A 17580-nucleotide genomic window follows, 5' to 3' on the forward strand; every position below is an offset into this window, starting at 1 on the left:
CAGTGTTATATTTCCAGATTCGAGTTCAGCTGGGGCGAGTTTCATTTTATTGTGTTAGAGTTTCAACAAGGATTAAATTTAAATATCCAGAATTGTGTTTGGAGTTTCGATTTCGCCTGACAGTCTAAATGATGTGTAGACTTCCCAACTTTGGCTCAACGATAGATGTAGGATGCTGCGTGTATTACATCAATATACGGATGTGTAGACTACATAGGCTCAACGACAGGATTAGTGCATTGTCTGTATATAGCAGGGGTGGCCACTAACCTTAATTCTGGGAGCCGCAAATTTAGGAGACAACATTGGGAGCATGTTTAAAAAATGATTTATAAAATGAAGACACGTTTTTCATTTTTTAACAAATGATGGAACATTTATTTTCTACACTGCACAGAGCATTATTGTTCAGTTGCACGTCAAGGAATGAGATTTTACTTTTTCGAGTGTTCACTTTAGCTGTTAATTTTTTGAAATCTGGCTGTAAATAGGTACGCGCAGTTCGCGCATGTTCTCTTACATGCTCATCAGTTAGTTCAGATCGATATTTAAATTTAATGAATTTAAGCGTTGAGTACAGTGATTCACACACATAAGTATTCCCATTGATTGAGATAAGTCTCTTGGCACACTCTTTTGTAAGTGGGTATTTTTTCTTCTGGAACATTCTCTTCCAAAATTCTGTGGTAGAAATGCCACTTCGTTTGAGGCCTTTTAGTCCTTCGTCCTCTTGCAGTTCATGTAGCGCCAACTCTACAGCTGCTGCATCCTTTGTTATTGGTGATGAAACAGGACAGCCATCGCCCGCCCACAACATCAACAGAAAAAGGATTTTCCAGGAGTGAAAATGAAGGTTTAAGTGATTAGTCATTAAATCTGCCATTGATTTCCTCAACAAGGCCAGACATTTTACTCATGTAATCTTCAGTTTTCCACCTGAACGTCAGGAAGGCTTTTAGTAATTTTCTTCAAATATTTGAAGTGAGAAAATGTTTTAGTTTGAAGGCCTTTCCCAAAAAGCTTTAACTTGCTATGAAAGCTAAATACAGTCTGGGCCAAATCAGAAGTAAGTTTTTCTTTTCCTTGTAAAGATATGTTTAACGTTTTTAAATGCTGGACCACATCTGTAAAAAAAGCTAAGTCTAACAACCGCTGGGGTCATTAAGTTCAGGGAATGATTTTCCTTTTCCTTCCATAACCTGTTTGATTGGATCAAGTAATTCAAAAAATCTGCCAAGAACATTGCTTACTGATAGCCATCTTATTAATCAGGAAGCTAACCATTGTTCATATCTTGTATAAAAGATTTTAACTGTTGGTGTGTTTTGGCACATGAGTGAATACAGTTCACAATTTTTAGAACAACCTGCATAATATGAGGGTATTGAAAATGTTTTGCTGCTAAATGTTCTCTGTGAATAATACAATGTATAGGTAGGAAATCAGGAAATGATGTGTCAGCATTTAAAAGCCCAATAAGCCCTTGTTTCCAAGGCTTCTTTAATGTCGCAATGTCCTTCAATGTAACCAGGTCTAAAAGTTCTTTCACCACCTGCAAGTCCTTTGACACATACCTCACAAATACGGCTAGTTGTGGTTTATCTTTGATATCAATAGACTCGTCCAGAGCCAGACTAACTGCTGAGCACTCGCTTAGATTTTTTTGGAAATTATTTAAAATATCTGCACTAATGACAGAAACTCGCCTCTCTATTGTGTGTCTAGCAGCAGGCATTTCGTTGATCAGTTTGTGCAGTTTCTTATTTTCGGATTCTAAAACAGAAATAACTTGTGCCATGTTCTTATGTGTAATATTAAAAGCCAAGATGAAGCCATCTTCGGTTGTCAAATCTGCTTCCTTGGTAAAAATTGACATAACCCTACTCTGGCCATGAAGTTTTTCCTTTAGTGATTTCAGTTTGGTTGTCCTTAACTGAGAGCCAACAGGGAAATCTTTTTTTTTGAAACCGCTGTGGTCAGTGTCATGATGGCGGTTTAGATTACTGGCCTTGAACTGTGACAAAGTTATTCGACACAAAAGACACATTGGGTTACCGTTTCTTTCTACAAAAACGAATTCCTCGTCCCAGTCGGTATTAAAAAGCTAGATTCTCCTCTTCATATTTACGCTTCTTAGACAGCATCGCAACTGTTCGGACACCAGGCCACAACTGTACTCAAACAGCACACAACTGCACACAGAAAAGTACCGGACATTCGGTACCGCCTACACGTGAACGCGACCGGCTTTACCTAACGACACTGACTCAGTGACACACTTTCGCGCTCAAAGCACTATTTAATGGAAGAAATCGGAACTATCTTCATCTTCCGTCTCTCACCACTGTCCTGCAGCGCTAATAATGTTAAGCCGCACATCGCTGCTACTGACTGCCGCCGGCCGCGAGATGTCATTAGATTCCATTAATTATATCATTTAATTTTACTCTAAGGTTGGTGTCGAGCCGCACGAGACTGACTCAAGAGCCGCATGCGGCTCGCGAGCCTCGTTGTGGCCAGCCCTGGTATATAGTCAAGCCATAGGTTAGTCATTTTTGCGAATCGACTAGAACGATGTTAGTGTCTGCACTAGTGAATACGGATGTGAAGGATGTTAGCAGGTAATATTCAGCCCATGTTTCGGCATAGTTCTTAGTAGCCAGAAGGTGCTCCCATAATAGCGTTGCATTAGTGGTGGCATGATTGTGAGGGTTGTCCAACATGGAAACCTAGCTAATGGAGATTGATTAATGCTGCTTAGCCGCATATGTTCGGGTTCGATGAACTTTCGTTTTCCATTTTATTTCTTGACTTTGAAATTTATGGTTTGGATGTCCGGTATCTTGTGATAGTGCAGTGTGTTGACACTTAGTTCATTTATGTGGGACTTACGCTACAAATGCGGTTTCGATTCGTCAGCTGTTAATATATTTTATTTTCAATTTTCGTTACTTCAGTTTATATTAGGTGAGACGTTGGTCTACCGATTACTTGTAGTTTGCTTTAATGGGACAAGTGTAGGTAGACAAATTTGTAATGGTAGTTGTAGTTATAGAAAATTGGAAAGATTTCTGTGATTTTTTTTGTAGTGTGGACTTAATTTAACAAACTTAACAACATTATTATTTCATAACCTGAAAGGTGGTTTAGTAAGAATATTTTGAAGTGACTTATCACTCTTCTTTAACTTCAGTGTTTGGCATTTCTTATAATTGCATGATGAATTAACGTCTTCCTGCATTTCTCAGTTTTGTTCCTTCAGGACGACGTAACGTAAGATCCCCTTGAATCACTTTGTTGTTGGTTTCGTGTGAACATCTGTTTGGGTGATGCATCTTTCAGCATCGGGATTATTCTGTAACTTAAGGGTGTCATGAGATGACAATACATGGTGAAATTTTATTTTTGATTGTGATCATTGATGTTAACTTGTAATGAACGCCATGCTTTCTAGTGATACAGTACAAGCCCGCTATAGCGAGAATTCGCATAAGCGAAAATTCACTCGCTATAACGGATTGTCGTTATATCCGATTTTTGTATAAAAGTCGGAAAACCCTTCATGCACATTAAAATCGGTATGAAACAGCAATCAGTTTTTTCAAAACTTGCGTTTCCGCAGATGATAGCCACACTACGGCTTATTGTTTGTTATTTTTTGTAATCCGATGCTACGTGAAAGTGTGTGTTTATTTCATTCTGAAAAAATATAGTACCGTATTTCTCTGAATCCTTCAAAAAGTTGATATCAGGCTCAAAAAGAAGTTTGTAAAATCATATGAATGCCTTGTTGTACAGTAGGCCTACACATTTTTAGACGCCGAACATTGACTTTCGTCACGCCGTATTTCTTTTTTGCGGCTGCACAATTATTCTTTATTTCCGCGGGTTTGACGACCATTAACTTAACATTGGCATCATAATACCGAAAAGAACTCGTTGTAAATGTTCCGGTAATACCTATTCCATGCGTCTCTACAATACAACGATCCATCAGGAAATTATTCCTGCTGTCTATAAAACTGTTACTTCTGTTACGCAGCGTCAGATATAACCGGCTACCGCTACACGCACGTCTCGCTTATCGGGTTCGGCCACATTCAGCGGCTAGCGATGTATAGGCCTAATCGTGATCGCTGAAAGTCAACGAACGAGTTTAGTGCGCCACGGTATGGCCATTCCGCCCTTGCGTTTTTCGTGCATATACCTCACAATTTCATCTTCTACTTCTTTAAAGCGTCCTTGTTGCTGACCACTGAATGCATTTTTTGTACAGTACGCATTTTTTTAAGCTCTTTGTCTTCACGCTAACGCCAAAAATTGGCTTTAGTTAGGCCTATGCCGTATTTTCTTGCGGCTGCACAATTATTCTACATTTCCGAGTGTCAACGAGCTCTGTGCGCGTGTGAAAAGAAGTAGCGTGGTTACCGCGGTAGTTGCCAGTGGTATCCATTAACTTACTGTTAGGCCGCGATTGCAACAACCCTTGAGTTTTCACATGAGATTCTGAGGGGGAAAAAAGTCTTGGATTCGGAGAAATACGGTATCACTCCAGAGATTTGTGTGGCAAACACCTCAGCTTTCTTCTTCAAACAGCGTCACCTAACCTAACCGTATATGTAGCCTATCATGAAAACATATTTGAAACGCATGTAGAGAAATAACCTCATCGCGAAATATTTACATGTAAATAGCCGTAACTAGACGCCAGAAGATATGCAATATCCTCTGAAATAAGTGATGTACTCTGCCATATCTTGAGGTGTATCACATTCTTACTTAATTCCCGCATATAACATTAAAATTTCTATTTGCTTTAAGTCGCACCGACACAGACATGTCTTACGGCGACGATGGGATAGGAAAGGCCTAGGAATGGGAAGGAAGCGGCCGTGGCCTTAATTAAGGTACAGCCCCAGCATTTGCCTGGTGTGAAAATGGGAAGCCACGGAAAACCATCTTCAGGGCTGCCGACAGTGGGGTTCGAACCCACTATCTCCCGATTACTGGATACTGGCCGCACTTAAGCGACTACAGCTATCAAGCTCGGTAACATTAAAATTAAGATATCGTTTATTTCAGTCTTTAATTCTAGCGAGTTAACAATTGCTATCGGCCACGTTATTTAGGCATTTATTATGAAAACGTGTTATCCTCTTCCATTTCGAATTTTCTTTAGAGAACAGCAGTCGATGGGTATTACTAATCAACTCCAACATCGCCTCTGAATGTCAACGAGAGAGCTCGCAAATGCACAAAGTGAGAAAACTGTACTGTACCGAAGTTGATCAATCGCATTTTGTTGCAAACGTTTCAGTTTTCTTATTCAAACAGCGTCACGTATCCTAACTTAACCGTACTATACGTATGATGAAAATCAAGCGCCAATAGAGAAAGTATAACTTTCTCGGTATAAATTTTCATAATAGCCTTTCCGTAATTTAACCAGACGCGACAAAATATAAACTAACCTCTGAAATCAATTAAGCACTCTGCCATATCTCGAGGTGTATCCCATTCTTAATTGCAGTGTTTAGCCTCAAAATTTAGCGGTCGTTTAGTCGGCCTTAATTTTTAACGAGTTAACAACCGTTATCGGACATGTTATTTACGCATTTTGTTACGAAAATATGTTCTCCTTCATTTCGATTTTTCTTTACGGAAGAGCTGTCGACGGGTATTACTAATCGACTCCGACATCGCCTTCGAATGTCTACGAGAGAAATCGCTAGTGCACATAGCGAGAAAACGATGCCGAAGTTAATCGATCACATGCAGTATCATCGCTGGGGTGCATAAATATCGGTAACGGAAAAAATCGCGCGCGTTTAATCGCTCGTTATAACGGATGCGCTAGTGATAGGGTTCTCGCTGTAACCGAAGGACGATACACAGTTTAATATAGGAATTTTAAAGGGACAGAAAAAAGTCGTCGCTATAACAGAGTTCTCGTTATATGCCGTACTCGCTATATCGGGCTTCTACTGTATTTCGCAACCTATCTAAAGAAAATGATGGTCAATTTGGTTCGATTAAGGGTCCATTTGGGGGATGTTCCAATATCCGATAGGATACCAGAGTGGTGGATAACCTTAATTAAATGTAAATCTGTAATTCTACTTGTTGAAGGTCAGATTTTCCATGGATCATGTGGATTAACTCTGAGTTATTGTTTGGATTAATGGTGCCTGATTTTCAGGTTTTATTCTCGTTTTCTAGATTTGCTGTCCACAAATTTTATAATACATTTTCATTCTTTGAAACATAATGTTAAACAATAAGAAGAAGATAACATTCATGTTGAGAATTGTGACTGCGTTAAAACATTTTAAGTTATTGAGTGATTTTTATGGATGATTTTAATAAATATTTTTTGTCATGATTTAATTGAATAAAATTTTAGTAAGCGCATTTTTGCTCCTCATTTAAAGTAGTTAGGCTCTCTTCTGAACCCCATCATTTTGTCAATGTAGTGACAGAAATAAACCCGCCACGACCCCAAGATCCAAGAGTTTGATATTGCTCTATTGAAACAGCTGTGGCAGACGACCAACGATGGAATGGTAAGTTCAAGGGTCCAGTAAGTTTATGCTTGCTGGTATTGTGTCCGAGTACTGTTTGTACTTGGTTTGATGTTTGTTTGATTGGTGTGATAAAGTGTAATGTTTTACTTCCACCTAATGTTTTGAATTTAGACCTTTACCACATGTTGACCCAATGAAAAGGCAAAATTATTAAGCTGTATTAATAATTATACTAGAGGAACTTTGTTGCTCTGCAGCATTCATTATGAGTAGGTGAAATAGCGTGTCTTGGTATGAAATTCCTCCATGCATTGCCCATGTCCTTTCTTGAATAACTTTTAGGATTTACGTATATTACATGTTAATTTTGTATAAAGTGAAGGTTTGTAGATTTCTTTATTGTGATGGTGATTGATATTTTACAAACTATTTTATCATTTTAGAGTTATTGTTTAGTGTTTAAATAAAAGTTTTAGTTTAAGATTTTTTTTTTGCGTGGAAGTTTGTCCTTGTTTGAAGCCCATATTGTCTGGGAAATAGCTGATCCTTTCAAAAAATCAATAAAAAAGTGATAATTGTATGTATTTACGCATCGCGCTATAGATACGATGTACACAATTCCAGTTGTCATTGGGACTGTCACCAATTTGGATATTTTCTTTTTCAAGCCTTCTGACTCCCATGCCATTGGAGGCTGAACTTGGATTTAAACGGGATCCAGAGGGTCACAATTCATCTCACTAATCCCGAACAGTATGGATCTGACTCTAATATTTTTCAATGATTTTTATATGTCGCTCCATCCCAACCCACAACCGTAGGGGTGCTGGGGTTGTCTTACCCCCCTCCCCCCCCCCCAGTATTTTTCTCCAGATAGTCACATGTGTACAAAGTTTGGTTGAGTGTTGTGCTGGAACATATACACACACACATCCATAATCTAGGTCTTCACCCCTTTTTACCCTAATGCCGATGGAGACTTAAACCGCATCTGGAGTTTTAAAGTTAAAAATTTCGTAATTGTTCCGTATTGAATAGAGAAATATACAATATTAAATAGATAATGAGTTATCCTTCAAGTTTGCTTATTAGAACAAGTCCTTTAACTCGTTATCGATCTCAAATACAACATCTTCTTATGTCTTCATATGTGAATGCGGCATAACAGGATTGTACTAGACCTGCTTATGAACTTCAACTGCATTTGTTTCGGCACAAATTAGTGGTGTTCTTTTTACTCTTTTGATTGTAATAATTGTGTTTTGAACATCTACTGGAATTGCTTTGGCACAAAATAGTGTTAAATTTTTGCCTGTGATCATTGTGTTAGTTGTTTTTAGACTTTTATGACTTAATTTTTGCACTGCTTTACTCATTGGCTGATGGTGACACTTCAAATGTGTTGAAACCAGTCCCAAATATACAGGTTGAAACATCTATTTGGTTCTACTTAACAACGAAGTATTGAAAGGTGGATCCTTCCTTCTATTTGATATGGCATCTGGAGTGCCGCTGTTCATCTCAACTATCCAAAAAGCATAGATTAGACACTAATATTGGTCATTTTCGATTATTTTTTCATAACAAATTCCAACTTGTAAGTTTGAGAAGTTCTGCCTTTCCACCACTTTAAATCTTATGATCTTACATTAATTTATTCTAAATGAGTCGGTACATGTTTCATTTTTCGTAGAAAACATCTTCAGCTGTGATCTTGATTCACAGTTAAAATATGTACAAAAACACTGTTACATAAGTAAAACATAATTAACCACTCATATTAAAAACAACTTGTCATTGACAAGATGAAAGGTCTAAGGTTTCTTCTTCATTGAGACTATTTGATATCTCTTGATGTGAAATACCACGTGGAAAATGATCCCAAGGCTCAGGGATCTTGAAGTTTCTTCATAAATAAATGAAAAAACAGTGCATAACTATGCAAATTTTTGTGACACTTAACACTTGATTTGATTGGAAAGGGGGAATTTCCTTGTCAGATGAAATGGATTATGATGATTATTATTATATATATATAATTCGCTGGGGCCATCAAGGACCACGTTAAGTCTTGTTGCATTTGACACTGAACTTGGCCTTCTTTAGAGCCCAAATTTCCCTCATTCTTTGTGAGTGGGCCTGCTTACGCTCCTCTGTCCAAGGGGCACCGTGTTTTCTCTTCGGTTGCTCGTCTCGGTTTAGCCCGTTCGTCAATATTTTCTTGCGGAAGAGATCTCTGTTAAGGGCATCTTCAGCTGAGATATGTAGCATTTGCAGGTCTTCTTTGGTATTTCTAAACCAGGGAATTGTGGTTTTGGGGTTTGAATCAAAAAAGTTAAAGATTTCTTTAGTTAACTTTCTTCCGTCCATTCTTTTCAGATGGCCTTAAAATCGTGCCCATCTTTTTCTGATTGTGTCGGTAATTTTCTCTATTTTACTGTAGACTTCCTCGTTGGATCTCTTTTGACGGATTCCATTTCTGTACTTTGATCCCAAGATTCCTCTCACAATTTTGCATTCTTTTTTCTCCAGTTCTTCAAGGAGTCCTTTGTTGGCATTTAGAGACAGGGTTTCGGCTCCATATAGAACTACTGGCTTCAGAACAGTTTCATAGTGACGTATCTTGGTGTTTTGGGAAAGGCATTTTTTGTTGTAGATTGTGCGGGATGTTTGGTAGGCTATTTCCAGTTTGCGTACTCGCTCCTGAAGTGCTTCTTTGTCCAGTCCATTTTTCATGATGATCTCACCCAGGTATTTGAATTTGTCTACTCGGGTGATGTCCCCGTATTTTGTATGGAGTTTTGGAGGAGCCTCTTTGATGTTAGCATTACTTCTGTTTTCTCAAACGATATCTCAAACCAGTTTGTTCGGCAATTTCCTTTAAAATTTCAACTTGAGCTCTAGCGGTTTCTATGTCGTTTGAGAGAACAGCAATATCATCGGCAAATGCTAAACAGTCTGTTGCGATCCCCTTGGATTTGGTTCTTATTCTCAATGGACTATAGTTGCTTTCCTGTAATCTCATCCGCCAGGTTCTGATGATCTTTTCAAGAACACAGTTGAAGAGTATCGGGGATAGCCCATCACCTTGTCGGACTCCTGTTTTGATGTCAAAGGAATGCGAGAGACATCCGTGGAACTTCACCTTCGATTTTGTATCGGTCAGGGTGGCTCTAATTAATGCCAGCAGTTTCAAATCAACTCCGAATTCATTTAAGATGTTTAGCAGGACATCCCGGTCAATGGAGTCGTACGCTTTCTTAAAGTCCACAAAGACAGACACATACTGCTTGGACCTTAGTGTACAATATCTGATGATCGTTTTGACATTTTGGATCTGCTCGGCTGTTGAGCGACCTTTTCTGAACCCTTCTTGGTATTCACCTATTTGATGTTCGACTTGTGCTTCCAAACGCTCCAGGATGGCAAGTGATAGAATTTTGTAAGTCACGGGTAGCAAAGATATTCCTCTGTAGTTGTTGATGTTCATCATGCTGCTTTTTTCGTGTAGTGGATGGATCAAAGCTATTTTCCAATCTTCGGGTAGGGTCTCCTTGTACCAAATTTCTTCTATTTGCTTTTGCAAGATATCAAGTGATTCCTCTGGGGCATATTTCCATAGTTCTGCTACTACCGAGTCTTCCACCGGCGCTTTGTTATTTCTGAGACGGGCAATGTGGCGCTTGATTTCATCTCTGTCGGGTGGTCTGGAATCTAGGTACCTGAGTAAGGGTTCCTTGGTTTCAATGGGGCTTTGCGGTTTAGAGCAATTAAGTAAATTCTTGAAGTAGTCCGCCAGAATGCTGCAATTTTCTTCATCTGACGTCACTAGTGTGCCGTCCTTTCGCTCAAAGCATAGAGATGGTGGTTTATAGCCAGTGAGTTTGCGTTTGAAGGCTCTGTAGTACTCTCTGCTTTCATTCTTCCTAAAGTTTTGTTCTATCTTTTCAGTGAGACATTTTTCGTATTTACGTTTCTCAGTTCTGAACACCCTAGCTGCTTGGGCACGTTGGGTTTTGTAGGTTTCCCAATCATTTTCTGATTTCGTAGAGTAGTACTGTTTCCAAGCATTGAGTCTTTCTTGGAGGACTGATTCGCAGGTACCATTCCACCAGGCATGCTTTTTGCTTCTCTTGATTTCTGCAACGTCTTTGGCGGCCTCAACAAGGAGACTTTTGGCGTTGTTAAAGTCACAGTCATTTGGTCTAGTCTTCTCCTGGAACTCCTCGACCCTTTGCCGAAGTTTATAATTGTCGAAGCGTCTGATCTGTTTGGTTGTCTTCCTTGTGTTTGCGGGAATTGGTTTGAATTTGCTAAGAGACATATAGTGATCTGAGGCCACATTGATGCCTTTCTTTACCTTGACATTCATAATCTCAGGGCTGTTTCTCCTGGAGATTGCAACATGATATATTTGGAACTCTCTGAGAGTTTGGACGGGAGAACGCCAAGTCATTTGCTTTCTGGGTAGATGACGAAAGTGGGTCGACATGACCTGCATGTTGTGATTTTCGCAAATGGACACCAGTCTTTTGCCATTGGGATTGGTTCTTTTGTGAGCAGGGTAATTTCCTATAACTTTCTTGTACTTCTGTTCACGACCTAGTTGGGCATTGAAGTCACCCGAAAGAAGCTTGACATGGTGTTTGGGGATTTTGTTTAATTTTTCATCCAGTAGGTCCCAGAAATTATCAACTTCGTCTGGATCAGACTTGTTCTTATCGTTTGTAGGAGCATGTGCGTTAACTAGAGCGTAGGTTTTGTTCGCGCATTTAATTGTGAGTAAAGACAATCTGTCATTCACAGGTTTGAAATTTGCAACCGATTTAAGGATCTTGGTTCTAACAGCAAACGCAGTTCCAAGCATCACAGCTCCATTGAGGATTCCTCTTTGCGCTTTGCTCTTGAAAAATCGGTACCCTTCGGATTCAAAAATCTCTTCATCTGGGTATCTTGTTTCCTGTAGGGCCATTATGGATATCTGATTTTCGTGAAGAGCTTTGGTGAGGGTTTTCAGCTTGCCAGTTTGTGTAAGTGAATTTATGTTGAAAGTTGCTAGAAAGGTTTTAGATTTTGGCCTGAGTTTTTGACTCTTCGGGGTACACCGAGATGCTCCGACTCGTCTCTTGCATGATGTCGAGTCTCCCCCAGAATCCGAACGAGACTCGTGCGCCGTGGCATTCACGACGAGGGATTTATCCGAAGATTTACTCCCTGGGGTATGTTTCTTGAAATGTTGTGCCATCATGCTTTTTGACTTGACTTTGCTTTGGACGGGTACCCATCCTTTTACAACTAGGGTTGTTAGCCCTAGAGGTTGCCTCAAGATGTTTTCTGGCTTCTGGTCATTTACCATTCTTCGCCGTAACCCTGGCAACGGACCAATTTTTTTTTTTTCACGGTGGTATTTTATTTCCCTACTACCCTCTGACTCTGCTGGCGGCAGAGCCAGCGAGCTTCCCCAATTCCAATGGGATGTGCCCAATGGAGCTAACTAGTAAATCCCAACATGGGGATTATTATTATTATTATTATTATTATTATTATTATTATTATTATTATTAATGGTTCATGTTTGTTGGTTACTGTAGTCACGTCCTAGTTCGTGAACCATGGGCAACAGCTGAGTGGCCTAGTAAGTGGTCCTGAGAGTCGGGATACCAGTTGCTATGAAATGGGAGTGGGCATCTCGGACATATTCTGAGTCCTGGCCCTCCTTGTGCTCAGGCGGCTAGGACTATAGAATCCACCGGTGGTCCATAACCCGTTAGAGGAGAGATCCTCACTTGGACTATGTGCAAGTAGGGCAGCATCCTGCTTCATGAATCGACCGAGCTCAGAACATTTTAAGCAAGCCTCGGACCTATGGGAGTAATGGAGTCCTACTCCCATCTGACAGACGAGGGACTCCTTGGAAACAACTTGGCGAACGAAATGGAATTCGATGGGGAGCTATCAATATTAATGGGGCTTATGGAAGAAAGAAAGTAGAACTGGCTGAGTCAGCAAACAGGATGCATCTGGATGTGCTAGGAGTAAGTGATATTCGGGTAAGGGGAGATAACGAGGAAGAGATAGGAGATTATAAAGTGTACTTGACGGGTGTTAGAAAGGGAAGGGCAGAGTCTGGGGTAGGGCTCTTTATCAGGAATACCATTGCACGCAACATAGTTTCTGTTAGGCACGTAAATGAGCGAATGATGTGGGTAGATTTGTCAGTTGGAGGAATTAGGACTAGAATTGTGTCCGTGTATTCACCATGTGAGGATGCAGATGAGGATGAAGTTGACAAGTTTTATGAAGCATTGAGTGACATCGTGGTCAGGGTCAACAGCAAGGATAGAATAGTGCTAATGGGCGATTTCAATGCGAGAGTTGAGAATAGAACTGAAGGATACGAAAGGGTGATTGGTAAATGTGGGGAAGATATGGAAGCTAATTGGAATGGAAAGCGTTTGCTGGACTTCTGTGCTAGTATGGGTTTAGCTGTTACGAAAACATTCTTCAAGCATAAGGCTATTCACCGCTACACATGGGAGGCTAGGGGTACCAGATCCACAATAGACTATATCTTAACAGACTTCGAATTGAGGAAATCTGTTAGGAATGTACGAGTTTTCTGGGGATTTTTCGATGAGACAGACCACTATCTGATCTGTAGTGAACTAAGTATCTCTAGGCCTAAGGTAGAGAAAGTGAAATCTGTCTGCAAACGAATAAGGGTAGAAAATCTCCACGACGAGGAAATTAGACGGAAGTACATGAATATGATTAGTGAGAAGTTTCGAACAGTAGACAGTAAGCAGGTTCAGGATATAGAAAGTGAATGGGTGGCATACAGGGATGCTGTAGTAGAAACAGCAAGGGAATGCCTAGGAACAACTGTATGTAAAGATGGGAAAAGGCGAACATCTTGGTGGAATGATGAAGTGAGAGCAGCCTGTAAACGTAAAAAGAAGGCTTATAAGGAATGGTTCCAAACAAGGGCCGAGGCAGACAGGGATTTGTATGTAGATGAAAGAAACAGAGCGAAACAAATAGTTGTTGAATCCAAAAAGAATTCATGGGAAGATTTTGGTAATAACCTGGAAAGGCTAGGTCAAGCAGCAGGTAAACCTTTCTGGACAGTTAATAAAGAATCTTAGGAAGGGAGGGGAAAAAAGAAATGAGCAGTATTTTGAGTAATTCAGGTGAACTCATAATAGATTCCAGGGAATCACTGGAGAGGTGGAGGGAATATTTTGAACAGCTTCTCAATGTAAAAGGAAATCATCCTGGTGGTGTTGCGAATTGCCAAGCTCATGGGGAGGAGGAAAATTACGTTGGTGAAATTATGCTTGAGGAAGTGGAAAGGATGGTAAAAAAACTCCATTGTCATAAGGCAGCAGGAATAGTTGAAATTAGACATGAAATGGTGAAGTATAGTGGGAAGGCTGGGATGAAATGGCTTCATAGAGTAGTAAAATTAGCGTGGAGTGTTGGCAAGGTACCTTCAGATTGGACAAAAGCAGTAATTGCACCTATCTATAAACAAGGGAACAGGAAGGATTGCAACAACTATCGAGGTATCTCATTGATTAGTATACCAGGCAAAGTATTCACTGGCATCTTGGAAGGGAGGATGCGTTCAGTCGTTGAGAGGAAGGTGGATGAAAACCAGTGTGGTTTCAGACCACAGAGAGGCTGTCAGGATCAGATTTTTTCAGTATGCGCCAGGTAATTGAAAAATGTTATGAGAGGAATAGGCAGTTGTGTTTATGTTTCGTAGATCTAGAGAAGGCATATGACAGGGTACCGAGGGAAAAGATGTTCGCCATATTGGGGGACTATGGAATTAAAGGCAGATTATTAAAAGCAATCAAAGGCATTTATGTTGACAATTGGGCTTCAGTGAGAATTGATGGTAGAATGAGTTCTTGGTTCAGGGTACTTACAGGGGTTAGACAAGGCTGTAATCTTTCACCTTTGCTGTTTGTAGTTTACATGGATCATCTGCTGAAAGGTATAAAATGGGAGGGAGGGATTTGGTTAGGTGGAAATGTAGTAAACAGTTTGGCCTATGCTGACGACTTGGTCTTAATGGCAGATTGTGCCGAAAGCCTACAGTCTAATATCGTGGAACTTGAAAATTGGTGCAATGAGTATGGTATGAAAATTAGCCTCTCGAAGACTAAATTGATGTCAGTAGGTAAGAAATTCAACAGAATTGAATTTCAGATTGGTGATACAAAGCTAGAACAGGTCGATGTTTTCAAGTATTTAGGTTGTGTGTTTTCGCAGGATGGTAATATAGTAAGTGAGATTGAATCAAGGTGTCGTAAAGCTAATGCAGTGAGCTCGCAGCTTCGATGAACAGTATTCTGTAAGAAGGAAGTCAGCTCCCAGACGAAACTATCTTTACATCGGTCTGTTTTCAGACCAACTTTGCTTTACGGGAGCGACAGCTGGGTGGATTCAGGATATCTTATTCATAAGTTAGAAGTAACAGACATGAAAGTAGCAAGAATGATTGCTGGTACAAACAGGTGGGAACAATGGCAGCAGGGTACTCGGAATGTGGAGATAAAGGCTAATTTAGGAATGAACTCGATGGATGAAGCTGTACGCATGAACCGGCTTTGGTGGTGGGGTCATGTGAGGCGAATGGAGGAGGATAGGTTACCTAGGAGAATAATGGACTCTGCTATGGAGGGTAAGAGCAGTAGAGGTAGACCACGACGACGATGGTTAGACTCGGTTTCTAACGATTTAAAGATAAGAGGTATAGAGCTAAATGAGGCCACAACACTAGTTGCAAATCGAGGATTGTGGCGACGTTTAGTAAATTCACAGAGGCTTGCAGACTGAACGCTGAAAGGCATAACAGTCTATAATGATAATGTATGTATGTATGTATATTATTATTATTATTAGTATGTGTTGAAACCGGTCCCAAATGAACAAAATTATTATTATTGATAATAATAATAATAATAATAATAATAATAATAATAATAATAATAATAATAATAATAATGTATGTGTGGCCTCCGAAGACGCCATATAGGTGACCTGTGGGTCTATGAGGATAGGGCTACTTACAATGAATTCTAATGCGGAAGATATCACACACACACACACACACACACACACACACACACACAAAATTTAGCCGTGAAGCCGGACATGAAATGGATTGATTGTGTTTGAGATTGAAAGCAACTTACTATGATGTTGTTGCATCCAAATCACCTGACACCTCTCACGGCTGACTCGCACCACTCCTCGTACTGCGCTGTTTTACTATATGGAAGTGAGACCTGGAAAGTTACCACATTACCACAAGGCAACAGACTTTTCTAAATTGTTGCCTGAGGTACATTATGAGAATATTATTGTCAAAGACCATCTCAAACAAAGACCTTTGGGAGGCCATAAGTCAAAGTCAAAGTCCTATACAGCAGCAGGTAATGATAAGAAAATGGAGATTGATTGGGCACACCCTGAGAAGACCACGAGAAAGTGTCATGAGGCAGGCATTGAGCTGGAATCCACAAGGTAGTCGCAGGCAAGGCAGACTGGATTACCTGGAAGAGAACAATAGACAGAGAGTAGCTGGAGTCAACAAGACATGGAGAGAAGTGAAAGCATTGGCAACAAGTAGAATAAACTAGCGAAATTTTACCAAGGCCCTACGTTCCACCTAGGAATTAAAGGAAATATGTCAAGTTAGTCAAGTCAAGGCTATTATTAAAGAAAAGTGCCAAAACCATGCATACAAGTAGTTCATTGTGCTATGCTATAGGTGGAACCAAAATCTCATTTTCTTTATATTAGTGTTAATGCAGAACACCGTCCACTTTAATCTGACAGTGGTTTTATCTTTTTTTAAATTATGTTATTTATTCTTACAATATCTTATTATTATAAAGATATATTATCACCATCTAAAGATATGCATGCAATATGAAAAAGAATACTGTTCTTAAGTTGTAAAGGCTAGAGAAAATTAAGGACAGGATTGTTCTTAAGCTAAACCCTTGATGTAAAGTCAGTACTGGAATGAATACAAGGAGAATTTCTTATTTGTATTGTAACTTATTACAGCTCTGATACACCCAGTGCACAGACGTCAGAAAAAACTCTTCAGGAAAATATCAGAATCCAGGAATCATGGGAAGAGACCCATCTGGGAAATTACCGCTGTATCTATCCCATGCATGGCAGCAACAAGTATGCAGAGCTTTTCAACCAAACCCAGAGCTCCCTGTTCCAGGAAACAGCTGCTTCTCGTGCACGAGAAGAATGCGCTCGTCTTCAACGAGTGGAGTTAGAGGTAATTGCCTACTTTAATATGACTGAAGAATAAATTACAGTCACATTTTACTCACAAATATGAATTTGGATATATTTTAGATGATTTGCATGCACTGAATTCAAAGCCCTATTTCCTCAATCATGTATAGTTTTCAAGTAAAAGTTTACTTTTTCCTTACAAAAACTACCTATTTCTTTTTATACCCACTTCTATTTAATCAGATCTTTCTAAAACAAGGCATGCTGAATCCAAAATAAAATATGTAACAATATAAATGCTCAGGTAAGAAAGCTATCAGGATTGAAATATATATGTGCTTTGGAACAGATGAAGAGCAGTGACTTACCATGTAAGACCACATGTATAGATAACACATAAAAGAAAAACATGGATCCAAAATTTTTCACAGCAACCTTCATAAGTGGAGGATAATATAACAATAATAATAATAATAATGGTCATTGTTGGCAAGTAGACTTTGAGAGGTGAGGGGAGTAGGAGGAAAGACAGACAAGAGAATGAAAAAAAAAAGGAGTGATTATCTAATGTTAAGGCTGGGTGCTTCCCTGAGCACCAGCTGATCTTTAAGGATGAGTAAAAATGTGGTTGGTTTACCATGTTGACTTATTCAGGCCATGTGTCCATAAAACGTAATCCTCCTTTTCCTGATCACGTGGTTATTTTCTCCACATGCGAGTACAACTCCTTGTTGTGCCGTCTCCTAAACTCACCATAGTCTTTGACTGAACCCAAGATTTT

The 17580-nt window shown here is 39.7% G+C and overlaps 1 protein-coding gene across 1 annotated transcript in view; it reads left to right on the top strand.

Annotated features, from left to right (window-relative positions):
- LOC136879866 (tubulin polyglutamylase ttll6) overlaps positions 1–17580 on the top strand; it is a 651223-nt gene that overhangs the window by 553069 nt on the left and 80574 nt on the right. Inside the window, exon 11 of the mRNA XM_067153263.2 lies at positions 16611–16839. Coding sequence (XP_067009364.2) covers positions 16611–16839 — 229 coding nt within the window. The remainder of the gene's footprint in view (positions 1–16610; positions 16840–17580) is intronic.

This window comes from Anabrus simplex, chromosome 1, assembly GCF_040414725.1.
Source record: "Anabrus simplex isolate iqAnaSimp1 chromosome 1, ASM4041472v1, whole genome shotgun sequence".
In the NCBI taxonomy this organism is placed as follows: domain Eukaryota; kingdom Metazoa; phylum Arthropoda; class Insecta; order Orthoptera; family Tettigoniidae; genus Anabrus; species Anabrus simplex.